Genomic DNA, 13,026 nt, shown 5'->3' on the forward strand with positions numbered 1-13,026 from the left:
ACCAAGCGGTCGTGATAACGGTAGGTATGAAATCTATATTAGTAGTTTTGCCCCGACGTTTATTGGACGCCTGGCGTTTGATCGCGAAAACAAGGTGTACTTCTATCTACCTCGTAACGACTGACGTGACCACAACCAAAGAAATACATGAAGTCATGCATATCGTGACGTATTCGTTCCCAGTTCTACTGAAATGGGAAAATCTTAACGGTACCGCCTACGAGTTGCCAGCTTGGCGTCTTCGAAAGAATGTCATTTGTCGAAATGTAACCGTCGGTAGCTATTTCTAACATGAGGTAAGATATGGTATCGTAACAGAATTACTACAGCCACATAGTATTCAAGGGCTTTCGTCGTTTCTTGCAGGGTGAGCACATAAGCCTTGTGTGTGTTTGCGAGCACATTAGTAGAACAGCTCAATTTCTGACCTATGAGACCACATTGTCGTGACATGTGACTAAGACGGCAAATTTCATCAAAGGTTTTCCATCATTAACCTATCGAAATCAGAGTTCTCCAAGACAGCGCGTCGCAGGCCTTGCTCACTAGGTAGAAACTAGGGTTTTATGGTTTCGTGGTTTCGAATTACAGTACATTTTCAAAGATCCAGTTTGAAGCAGCTCCGTTTCCTTTTCTCTCGAAGGTGAGACGAAATAGCTCAGCCATTCTAGTTCGGTCTCTACAGAGAAACGTAGTGCATGTTTAGGCGGTGTAAACCAGCGGCCGTGTGCAGATTTATGTAACGACAGTACACAGTATCTGACCTTAAGATTATTCGTAAACTCGTCCAAAACAATAGTTTGAGGCAAAATTCTGAACGCAAAACCAGCAAAATAATACACTACTCGTCTCGATCATCCAAAACAACAATCCTCGTTAAGTTTGTTTGCAGCTATGTAAACTAAATCCGAAAGGTAATTACACAAGTAAGATTGTTGATATCTGACTGAGCCTACTACCCGCCATATTTGGAAATATGATTTGGAGCTCATGGATCCCACCCACTGTATCAGAACAGTATAGAACCAAGCAGTACCGAGATCGTACGACGAGGTTGTAGGTAACAATCGACAAACATATTATTGTTTCTTCTTTGTATTGAAACAATTACTTCCCCTTAAGACTGGTTCACATATAATCGCAGACGATCGCAGACGATCGCAAGTGATCGCACGATCGCTGAAACCACTCAACCGAAGAAGCGAACTGCAACCCATCGCAACCGATGTGACAACCAAGTCCGCGATTTACCATTCAACGGCTATACAATGTAACTCCAGTCAACCAACATGGACGTTGAGGACGCTGAACTTTTAATAGGTGTTAAAAATCCTGGTTCTGTTGTCTTTACTTAAACGGAGAATCGTCTTAAACGGAGAAACGGAGAAACGGAGAAACGTCTTAAACGGAGAAACGGAGCAAATCATCAGTACAAACTTTACGTCAAACCAGCAAGACTTAATTGTTATAAACATTCGTTCTTCATTAGGATTGTTAAATTATGGAATGAATTACCAAGAAACATTGTGGAAGCTGATAATCTTCAGCATTTTAAATCTCAGCTTAAATTGTATTTAAATATTTAATTATAACTAAGTATTTTATTTTCATTTAGACTTATTTTTTAGGGAGTTTTCACATAGGGATAACCTCTTAACTTCCTTTTCTGGAAGCATATTTTCCATTTCCTCTTAGTGTATACATAGTCTGCTTCTGGAATAAATAAAGTATGTATGTATGTATGTATGTATGTCTCGGAGCATGATAAGGCGACTTCTATGCTGTGTCAGTAAGGTAGCTTCTGCTCGTTCTCAAAATTTCATGTTGGTGCCTCTCACTGAAAGAGGCTCAAAGGCGGCCAACTTCACAGTGTAAATCGAAATTTCGCCACTGAAGACAAACTTACGAACGTATTGTGTGAACTGATATCGTATCACAAACCATACCTGACAAAGTTTCATGTATTACTTCTCTACATTGCTTTTCTCAACATATATCAACATAAGAGAAAGTGAAGTGTTTCAAATAATGATTTGACTCTTCACAGCGTTTTTTTTTTACCACCACAAAAGCAAAAATGCTTTTAAACAGAGATTAATCCTCTGGATATTTTTACGGTCATTCTAGCACAGATCAGCAGAGGGATGCCGCCGGAGATCCACGAACGACATGCAATCAGGTACGGAAATAAAATCGTCACTACTTTCCAACGAGTACACTTTGATATGATATCGTCAGAAAAGGTTGGTCTGCAGAGGAAGGGTAATTTTGGCGAGCGAGTGCTCAGTATTTTCTTAGCGAAAATTTTGGCCGTCATCTTTGATTTTAATGGAAGCAGAGGGCTGGGGAGAGAAACAAATTTGTACCAAGGGGGTGAGCGAGAGTGAAAATATAACGAGAGGGTGAAGGTGGGGAAGTGTTCAACATGGCCGGTTGGGCGATTGGGTGCTTCTTATCGTTAACTCACCCTAATAAGACGCCCGCAGGCTAGAAAAAAATAGAATAATAATTCTTGATGCGTTGAAGACAACTTGGTACTTCAATAGTCCTCAATACTCTACACAATTCTCGAATCAGCCGTTTTTTGTCGGCGCTGACAAGCTCGCTGCCACAGACCAAGATTTTCCAACTCGTTTTGTACTTTCATTTGAACTATCTACCTGTACATTATAGCATTGGGTACAAAAAAAAAAAAAAAAAAAAAAAAAAAAAAAAAAGAGAAAAAAGAAGGAAAAATAATTTTTCGACGTAAAAAAAAAATCGAAGTGTGTGACCTAGCGGTATCAGACTTGCGACCCTCAGCTTCCAAACCGGAAACTCTGACATGCGAACTTACTAAGAGACTACTCTTCGCGAGTTCTTACTTGAAGTAATCTCGTTTTTATTTCGACTCTCCCAACGGGCTCGTCCAAAAATACGGCACAAATCTTAAAATTACTCAGCGATACTACACGCCACAACGTATGATAAATTATTTGTTATCCAACTACTTTATTTTATGCGCATTTCTTGTAAGACAAGAAAAGCTTAGCAAATAGAGAAGTGTAGCACGCAGAGCCGGCCGGGTAACAGGTGTTTTAAATAGTACAGAATAACCAATCGTAAAATATCGCGTGATATTTGTACTCGATTCGCGCATTATTTATACTCTGCTTAGTGCTGCTGGATAATAAACTTACTTATTTACTTACACACCCGTTGCCGAAAAAAAAAATTGTATGCATATTCAATCTCCTCCGCTGAGGTAAATGATACTAACATTCTGGATCGCCTAAGCGGTTATTACTAGGTACTGATCCCTTAAAGCTAAGTATTCATTAATTAATGCTCGTAAACTTTTCAGGACGGTGCTCTTACATTGGAGCCAGCTCTGAGCAACAGGTGAGAATATGAATTCAAGTTATAATCCAATAAATGACTAAAACCATGATGAATCTCTAAACGCTTATTTAATTCTAACAGCATAATTTGATCGATGAACGAAATTTCACATTGCTTTTCAATGCAAATATAAAAATTCACTTGTTACAACTTTTTAGGGATCTCTACAGGGTGGCCAAAGTTATGAGGGACTACATCCTCCATCAGGTATTATTTACAGTGCAGAATTTCACATAAACGCTTTTAATCTGAGCTATAGTTCCCTACATCTGTTAGAATTCTTTAAAAGCCTTTCTTAAAGGTGACATTCGCCGCTGCTGCTGCTGCTGCTGCATCTTGGGTACTTCGAGCTCTGCACCGAGAGATAAATATGTAGCATTCGTTGCCTACTTGTATACTTTGGCTCATTTTAGAACTATAAACTAAAATACCTTGATATGGAGGGAAAAAAGGCGAGACAATACGAATTGACACGATTGCCCTTTATATTCAAAAGATATCGATCGTTCTCTTCAAAGGAGAGTAGAAGGCCAGGTCTGTCAAACTCGTTCCATTTTCTTTCCCATCTACAATTCAGTTATCTTCGCGAGACCATTGTCAGGAAAATTTAAAAAATTGGTTTCATCAATGTTTAAATTACAAATCCAACTATGCGGTCACTGTTTAGCTACTCTATAATATTAAAGTGAGTGCCTCATACGGACAAGAAACTCGAAGAGACCTTAAGAGCTCACGACAAACCCTATTTTCTAATTCTCTCCTACCTCTAATTTCGCTATTCTGCATGCACTTACGCTGATAATTTAACTGATGATCAAAAGGATGAGCTACCCAACATAAAATACATCATACAGATTCATCAAAAGAGGTTGTTCAAAATCTCTCTCACGCACTCTTCAAGAAGCTAAAGAATACTCACTTACAAAGTCATTTGTCTTGATTGATACCAAACTATGATCTCAGCGTTTGAGAAATGCTCTTTCCAAAATGAGAATGGTTTATGTGATACTTTTATTTTTTTTTCGTTTCTCCATAGTTCAAGCCCTTCCTTTTTCCAAGTAACGGTCAGCAATGCTTAAATTGAGCCTGATTTTTCTCAATATGTTCAACCGCTTTATAACACCCGTTGTACCTGGGTACCTGGTTCTTGAAAACATTAAAATGAACATTTACCTATTTAACTTCCCTTTTAAAAACTCTAGCATCTCTTTAAATTCTCACGACAAACTTTTCCTTTGTTTCAATTTTTAGGAACTGCGGCCGAGAGAAACAAACGTAACGGTTCGCACCGTTCAAAAAAACCCTTCAGAAGGGACTTGTTAGAAAGATTTCTGGTCAGACAGTACCGGACTGTTAATACGCTTTGCATGCCTGTAATCTTAGAGCTGAATAGCAGTTATAACTAGTGCTACCCTTACACGTGTGTATATTGGAAAAAAATCATAATAAAAATTATGCAGAACATGTTGCCGTTACAGTCTATCTAGTCTAGCTTTCATATTACGAACAATTACGTAGACCGCCGACCTTACGTGTTCTGAACATAGATGAAACAGTTGACCTAGTAGCCTACTTGCCAGTATGATGGTTAGATCTAAAATGACGTTAGTATCCCTCATAGCTACGTAGCCCTTGCGCATTTTCTGTTCGGGGGAAAGGGTGGGTGACCAAAGAACGTCTTTCGCGAAGGATATTAACATGGTATGTTTTAGTTTAATTTGAACAAGAAAGTAGAGTTTGCTAAATACAGCAAAATGCAAAACATTAGGTTGGTCACATCCGTAGCAGCGCGCGCTCTAATTTGGAACTGATAATTCTATACTATGGGCGACAACAGTAACACATGCACGATCACTATTCCTGGGAGCTATTTTCGAAGAAGTGTCTTGTGTAATTCGGGAACGCCTTAGCTTTGCTTTACTTCGCTGTGTGATTGGTCCAGAAAACGCGCACTACCCTCTTTAACCAAAAACCAAGCGCGACTTGATCACTTGCATTTTCCCGCGTTTTCCAGTAGTTTCCTTCTTTTCACCACGAGTTCTGATTGGCTCTTCAATATCTCCCTGTTGATATCTTCTGAGGAAGAACGCTACGAAGAATGCTCGAGTCACGGTTTCAGTAAATTATTTCAAGTTGACCGGCTTGAATTTTATCCCTTTAACAAAGTCACAATTCATAAGTAACGAACTAATTTACACAGGATAACTACCGCGGTCGAAATCAAAGTGGCTTTGTGAGCCACCTGCCTGGAAAATCAAAGATAAAGGAGCGAGATGATGAAGTAACTAACCTGACTTCGTATTAAAGTTTTGGTACTAGCAGCAGAGGCGGATCCAGGAATTTTTGATTGGGGGGCGGTTCAAACTTTGGTTCAGAAAGACTGTTGGACTCTTTTGAGGCAAATTACTTCTCGCCCACACCCCCTCCCACCAGTCGCGGTTGCACGTTAAAACTCCTTGGCTGCTTACCGTTTACTTGGATTCGTTAAAAAAATCAGCCAGTTAAAAAGTGATATACAATCCTGTCGATGTAAGAGTTTCAGTCTCAAAGTTGTATGCGTCAGGTCTGGTAGGGGGGGGGTTCGGACCCCCCGGACCCTCCCCCTGGATCCGCCACTGAGCAGGTCTTGATTTATCTACGTGCCATGTCCACTGCACCTTTTTTTTCCTTCATAACGAGTAACTTTGTGACTTAAAACTCAGCTGAGCCCACTACGCCCGGCACAAAGTCAAAAGATCTTGGTTTGAATTACAAAGACCCACATTAAGAGAGTAGAACAAACAAGTACACTTGGCGTGGCATTCTTGTTGCGCAAGTAACAAATCACGCAATGGAATCCCGGATGTCCTACCGGCGTCCAAATCTTAATAGTATTGCAGCTACTAAAAATAGAAAGGAAAGTAGATAATGCACCAATTGCAATGCGACCCGTAGAAGCACCGAAGGCTCAACAATATGATGACTGACAGTTACCTTACATGTGGTATAGAAGTACCTCAAAACCTCATTCATCTAGGCGTTTTCAGCATTTGTTTGGTTGGCAAAGAAGGTAAGTCACCCTTGGAGTTGCAACAAAGTATTTGTTATTTACGACTTCCCATCCTCTGGGCGTCGTTGGATCTTGCACTATCGGAAACAATTCTCACCTACGACATGCTCACATATTGAGTACACTTGTAAAGCTTACGTGTGGCTCGACTGTTTTACACGGCGTTATTAACAACAACTGCTACAGGAACGTGTGATTTCACCTTAAAAAAGTACGCACTGACCACACAGTCAAGCGTCTTCAATTGTAAAAAAGTTTCTATTTTATTGAACTAGTACACAAACACCCTAACAAAATGGCATTTCTCACACACCCCTGGGAGCCATGTCAAGCCAACCACCGCAAGCCTGACCTTTATTCACACAATAACAGCTATCAAATTTTACAAGTATACATGGAGTTTCAAAACATGAACTAGTTAAGAATCGAGACAAAATCTAAAATCGTTTAGAAGTGTAATGAACAACTGAAAAAACTCTTGGGTGGGTGGGTGGGAAGGTCAAGCAATGGCGGTCAACAAAAAACAACTGACCGCCTTACACATCACATGACCTTAACCCATCCCCAGGCCCCAGCGGTGTGTGAGAAAAACATTTTCCACTTATTTCGTTCCACTCAGCCAGTGGAAAATCACCCTTCTCACACACCCCTGGGAGCCATGTCAAGCCAACCACCGCAATGGCACAAAGCATAGAGTGAAAAACTAAGAGAAATACTATTTCCAAAAACAAAATCCACAAGGCTTACAGAATGGAACATAATGTGCAAGTAGCAAGCCTTGCCAAAGTCAAACAGTCTCATAAGGGCACTAGATAATGAAAAAATCAGTTCATAAGTACAAAAAAGGTTCTGAGCAGCTTGGGATCACGCCTATAATTCATGAGGTTTGGTCTTGAATTGTCCTGGTAACCAGAAGCAGGGACTCCAAAGACTCCTCAATATAGTTATTCCGTGCCTTGTCGCTACGCCAACCGCCCTGCCTCTGGAACAGACGCTCAGGGACCCCAAAAGCTGCTGCGGTTGTAGCGCCTCCAGCTCGCAGACTATGAATTCCCTACAAGGCAGGATCTAGCCCCTCCTTCCGCAGCTCGGCCTTAATCAACTCAGCTGCCCGACTATATGACATAGGATCCATCCTAAGCTTCATTCCCTTCTTTGTGGACAACACCCGCCTGAATAGCCGCGACTTCCTGTCATGATTGCCTACCCTCAGAAACTTCTCAACCACTGCAACCGGGCAAGGTGATGAATCGCTGCGAGCTATGAAAACCCATGAGCCTTGGCGAAACTGATCATTCTTCCTCTGTGTGAGCAATATGGCAAGATGAGAATCCTCAAACTGAAGATTGTCCACAGTCAATCGACTCAGATCGTCCCAGCGAAGGAAGCCGAAGAAACCCAAAGCGAACAAAGCAGCTACCTGGATATCAGACAAGGGGCCTTGCTCGAGGCGACGGATAGCACTCTTAACATGGCTGGCTTCCAGAGGCCTCCTGCGATTTGGGGGCTTAGCAAGGATCGTTCTTCCGGCCTCCGCCACCTGCTGTATGAGAGGATGGTCACTCAGTTGCTTATAGCCGCTCTTCTTATGGACCCAGCTAGCTCCATAGATAGCAGAGTTAATACAGGAGACTGAACGGTCCTGCTGGATAAGATGTACCAAATACAAGGAAAACACTGTAGGATCCGCTGGTAGGGGAGTGGCCTCACATTGGACGGCCCATGTTCGCCACGCTTCATAAGCACGGACATAAGTGCTGACTGTCTTCGGTGCTCTGTCCTGGATCAGGATCGCTGGTAGAGACTTCGCAAGATACTTCAGTCTAGGATGAGTCATAGTCTCCCCACGTAACCAGCCAGATAAGTTAACACCCTCCGGGACAGGGCTGGAAACTGAAAGAGAATGTACCGAGTAAAACACTGCGTACATCATCACCTCCATAACATTCATTAAAACATGCCCAAACAGCAAGACTTATAAGGTTTTACAAACTAGCCAACACATGCACACTGGCAACCAGTACTAGAATGATGTTCCCCTTTGGCCAACACGGCTAGGGGCTACTTTGCCAAAACAGCAAACAGAGCGCACGAAAAAACTTTACAGACATCCACATTAACATACAGCCAGCATACACCGCTAACCAGTGTTAGCGATACCCCTTAGGCCAACACGGCTGGGGGCGGCTCTGCCATAACGGTAACAAACTGCTAGTCACAGTAGTGTTCACATTTAGCGGCTGTCAATCCAGAGCATAATCACAAACGTGCTGTCTTGTCAAAACAACAACTGACCAGTCATGAGCCACATCATCTATCCAACTCCCACACGACAATGTTGGCTGGCTCAAGATCGCGAGAGCTGAAAACGAGGTCCAAAACAGACTTCATCATAGTAGTTTCACCGAGAGGAATGTTCAGCATATGGCGTCAAAACAAAGTTTGAGTGCCAGAATGGAGAAGGAAGGAACGCCCGTTGTGAAAATGTCACTAGCTGCTGATCCTGATAGGAAGATCCCTTCGTATGGTTGAATCTGCATGGACTGGCTAATGAAGGACTTCCAGCTCCCACTCTTCTCCACCAGAAGTGGCCACCAACTTGCTGAACGCCACTCAGGAACTATCAAGGTGCCATTCTCCCTTCCTGCTGACATGTGCCTCAACACACGTGGAACCAGGTATGGAGGAGGAAAAAGCCAATTAACTTCATGAGACCAAGAAACTGTAAATGCATCCGCTGCCACACAACCTGGGTTATGATACCTGCTGCAGTACCTCTCCAACTGCTTCGTCTTCAGGCTAGCAAACCTATCAATGGTGTGGGGACCCCACAAGGTGTCAATGTAATCAAAGCAAGCTGGGTCTAACATATAGTCATTAGAATCCTCCAACCTCGACAGCTCGTCTGCTCTCGTGTTCTCATCTCTGCTAACCCACTCAACTGTTAAGCGCATGCCAAGTTCCCGGCACAACCTGTAAACTGCTACAGCCTCCATGTGCAGCTCCTTGATGCGGCTTCCCACTGACAAAACAATTTCTGCATTCCTGTTGTCGGTGCGATGGAGCACATCTTTACCCCTGACTTCATCTGCAAAAGATTCCAGCACAAGCCTGATGGCAGTCACCTCTCTGAACGTAGAACTCTTTTCACTTTCCTCACGGGACCAGCTGCCCCTGGCTACCTTATCACTCAACTGCACTGCAAAACCACCCCAACCTTGCCCACTTGCATCTGAGTAAGTAATAACCTCTACCTTCGGACTAGGGTTCATATAGGATAACCACCAGTGTCAAAATTAACTTTCCAAAACTGGACTTCAGCTTGACTCTCCGGAGATATCAAGAAAGGTATGTCCCAGTGAACTGTTTGACATATGTCCCTGTAGAGTGCCCTAGTCCAGAGTCGTGCTACAGGGCCCAAGGCAAGACCCATGGAAACCAGTGAACCAGTGATGCGTGACAAGTGTCGTGCTGAAACCACAAATTTCTTAGCTATAGTATCATTCATCAATTGTTTCAAAGCATCAACCCTCCTTGGTGGAACCTGGAAAGTTCCAGATCGCAAATCCATTATAAAGCCCAGAAGTTCACCACATTGTACTGGCTCCCACTGACTCTTCTCTTCGTTGGTGACGAAGCCACTCAACAAAACATCCCTCCTAACCTCTGCTGACAACCTGACTGCCTCACCTCGGTCCTGGTCTGCACCTGCTCCATCGTCCAGATATGTAAACAATCTGAAGCCTTTACCCCCTCCAGTGTTTCACGAGTGCTCTCTGGATCTTGGTGAAGAGGTAAGGACCAGTTGATAAGCCAAATGGAAGGACCGTGAATTTAAAAAACCTTAGCTGCCCCTTGTAGAATAAGGAAAATCCGAGGTATTTGCAATGCTGAGGAAATATTTCGATGTGATGATAACCACTTTTATAATCAAATTTAAAAAACCAATCGCCTTCATGAAATAAGTCTGCTGCTGTGCGAATGTCATCGTACTTAAATTTGCATGACCTCAGGAACTGGTTGACATAACGCAAGTCCACGATTAGGCGGCGTTTTTGTGCAGAGTTCCTCACAACGCCCAGTGGGTTGCATACCACCAAGTCCTCACTTTTCACCTCAACTACAGCACCAGACAACAGTAACTTAGAAATCTCAGTGCAAACAAAAACATTATCCTCGACAGCACTGGGATGGTTCCTGAAAAATGCCTCCTGAGGAAGGGAAATAAATGGTAAGCTATAGCCTTCTTGAAGGACACGCAGCACCCACCTGCTAGCTCCAATGTTCTGCCAAAACGAAATATTCTCCCTCAATCTGCCTTTCACAACCGTGGGACAAGCAAAATCAACATTCTCGAACTCAAGATATCCTCTATATACACTCTCTTCTAGGGGGAAGTTCAGGGCATCACTGTTGACTTCCAGATGATTGCCCATTGTTCTGGCCCCATCCTGGACTTCCACTTGCGACTGATGCACGGCAATCCCGGGCGTAATGGCCGTTTCGACCGCAGCGAAAACACAACTGCTTGGGGTCACGTGCCACGTTGGACGACATTCCCGCCGTTCGGAAGTTATGGGTTTTTTCAACCACACGTTTCGACCCATCAACTCCTCGTGGTAGGGGCGACTTCTTCGGTTTCCACTTCGCTGCAGCTGCCTTTCGTTTCTCCTCCCTGAGTTGCTTGCTTTCTTTGATGGCCTTTTTTATCCGTTTTTCGTCGCCAGAATCACTAGCAAGCGGCTCGGCTGCATAACATTCCACCGTGTCCCACCCATATTTATCGGCAAGACAAATGTGCTTATTCCGTTCTAAAAGAAGTTGCTCACCTTCTTCGAGGAGCTCGGACCTAGACTCATCATCACTCGTATTCTTAGCCCTGTCAATTTTATCCAAGACGTCGCGATTAAGTTTGTACTGCTTTTTGTTTCCCTCGAAGCGAAACTCCGGCTCCGGATCGCTCAGTTTTCCATGTTTTCGAAGCTTCGCATCATCAATCTCGTTCTTCAGCTTCTTTAACTCTTTCGAATACAGTTTCTGCTGCTGCAACAGCTCCTTTGCCCAACTTGGCGGTTCCTCGGTTCGGTTTGGAGGGTCCTCGCGCTCCGGGCTTTCGTGCCTTGATCCTTGACTTGATCGACTATTACCTCGCTGACTAGGGCTTTTGTTGTATGGCTCAAGTCGCCTAACCGCTCGAGAACTCCTCTTCGAACGTCTAGTTTCCTTCGGCATGCTTTACCAATGATTCGTGACTAACTATTCGTAACAAATGTAAATAATACACGCACTTTCGCAGAAAAAGGTCAAGCAATGGCGGTCAACAAAAAACAACTGACCGCCTTACACATCACATGACCTTAACCCATCCCCAGGCCCCAGCGGTGTGTGAGAAAAACATTTTCCACTTATTTCGTTCCACTCAGCCAGTGGAAAATCACCCTTCTGAGTGGTACATAAGAAGTATTCTCTTCTTCACCATTCAACGACGACTGCGGCGAAAAACCAATCAACCTTCACGGTCACAAGTATACTTTTCAAGCCAGCATCAATCTATATCTTTTTTGCAGGATTAAGGAAATGAACTCAGAAAGGAACCGTGAAGTGAGTAGTAAAAGACCCGTGTAATACATTTTCTCATGTATGTCTGTATATGGTACACGGGAAGAAGTTGCCATCAAGTGTTAAATTGTAGCTTTCGAAGTTGCGACGAGCTCACTTCTCTTAATGCTGAGAGACGTTCCTAACTATAACTACGATCGTTTGCCAAGCCAGACATGTCTAGTATTTCTGAACTGACAGCGATCACGTTGAGAAATCGTTTGTCTCTTTACTACTAATTCAAGTTTAAACTCATAAAAAATTGTTGTCTGTCTTGACCTATCACTTGGGAAGACACTTTTAACTTCGGGCAGTTTCACCGATTTTAATTGCGCTCAAGGAATCAAATTTTCGATTTACGATGTATAAACAGCAACTGTGATTCCGCCAAACTTCTCAAAATTTAACCAATTTTGTTGTTGTAATATCCTTTCAGGCAGATCAAAGAGGGTCACCAACTAGGTAGGGAAATTTTCGTTTGTCATTTATTTTATTTATCAGTATAGAAGTAGTGAGAGGCAATCCAACTGCTGTGCGTACTTCGAATTTTTGCGCATGGAAGCAGGAATTGAGCTTAACGTTCACAAAACAACACAGTAAAGAATTATAAAAACACCTAACATCATGAAGAAATGGTCATCTTAAGTGCAGTTGAACTTCTCGCGTAAAATAATCGAAATTGCAGATAAATCGACAAAGCATGAAAGTGTCTCTAGCCAGCAAATGCCGAGGAATTCTGTTTCAAAGTCAATACAGCGAAAATCACATAAACAACAACTCACGATTTTTAAAACTGCACAACAGTACTGTCTCGAGCTAACTGATATCTATCTCTAAAAAGCACTAAACTCTATAAAGCAAAACAAATGACCAGGCTACATCCCGTGGTTGTATCAGCATTTTAATTTATCACCTCCCAATATAGTTCTCTTAATTCCTCTATTGACTGCCACACATTTCGCATAAAGTCATTCATGAAAATGTATTTTGTAATCAAA

At 42.7% G+C, this 13,026-nt stretch overlaps 1 protein-coding gene and 1 pseudogene across 19 annotated transcripts in view; both read right to left on the minus strand.

The window, feature by feature from the left end:
* LOC148722458 (uncharacterized) overlaps positions 1-13,026 on the minus strand; it is a 61,502-nt gene that overhangs the window by 12,231 nt on the left and 36,245 nt on the right. For 14 of the 19 annotated variants that reach the window (XM_088737103.1, XM_088737106.1, XM_088737092.1 and 11 more), the window contains one exon: positions 4,393-8,323. The exons of 4 other annotated variants lie outside the window; for them this stretch is intronic. In XM_088737103.1, coding sequence (XP_088593229.1) covers positions 7,485-8,267 — 783 coding nt within the window. In that variant the 5' untranslated portion in view covers positions 8,268-8,323 and the 3' untranslated portion in view covers positions 4,393-7,484. Of the gene's footprint in view, positions 1-1,581; positions 3,734-4,392; positions 8,324-13,026 lie in introns of those variants that run through there. One more of the 19 variants, XR_015992822.1, reaches the window with a different exon arrangement.
* LOC148722460 (uncharacterized) lies at positions 8,353-11,177 on the minus strand (annotated as a pseudogene).

The sequence above is a fragment of the Stylophora pistillata genome, chromosome 10 (assembly GCF_964205215.1).
Source record: "Stylophora pistillata chromosome 10, jaStyPist1.2, whole genome shotgun sequence".
NCBI classification, from domain to species: Eukaryota; Metazoa; Cnidaria; class Anthozoa; order Scleractinia; family Pocilloporidae; genus Stylophora; species Stylophora pistillata.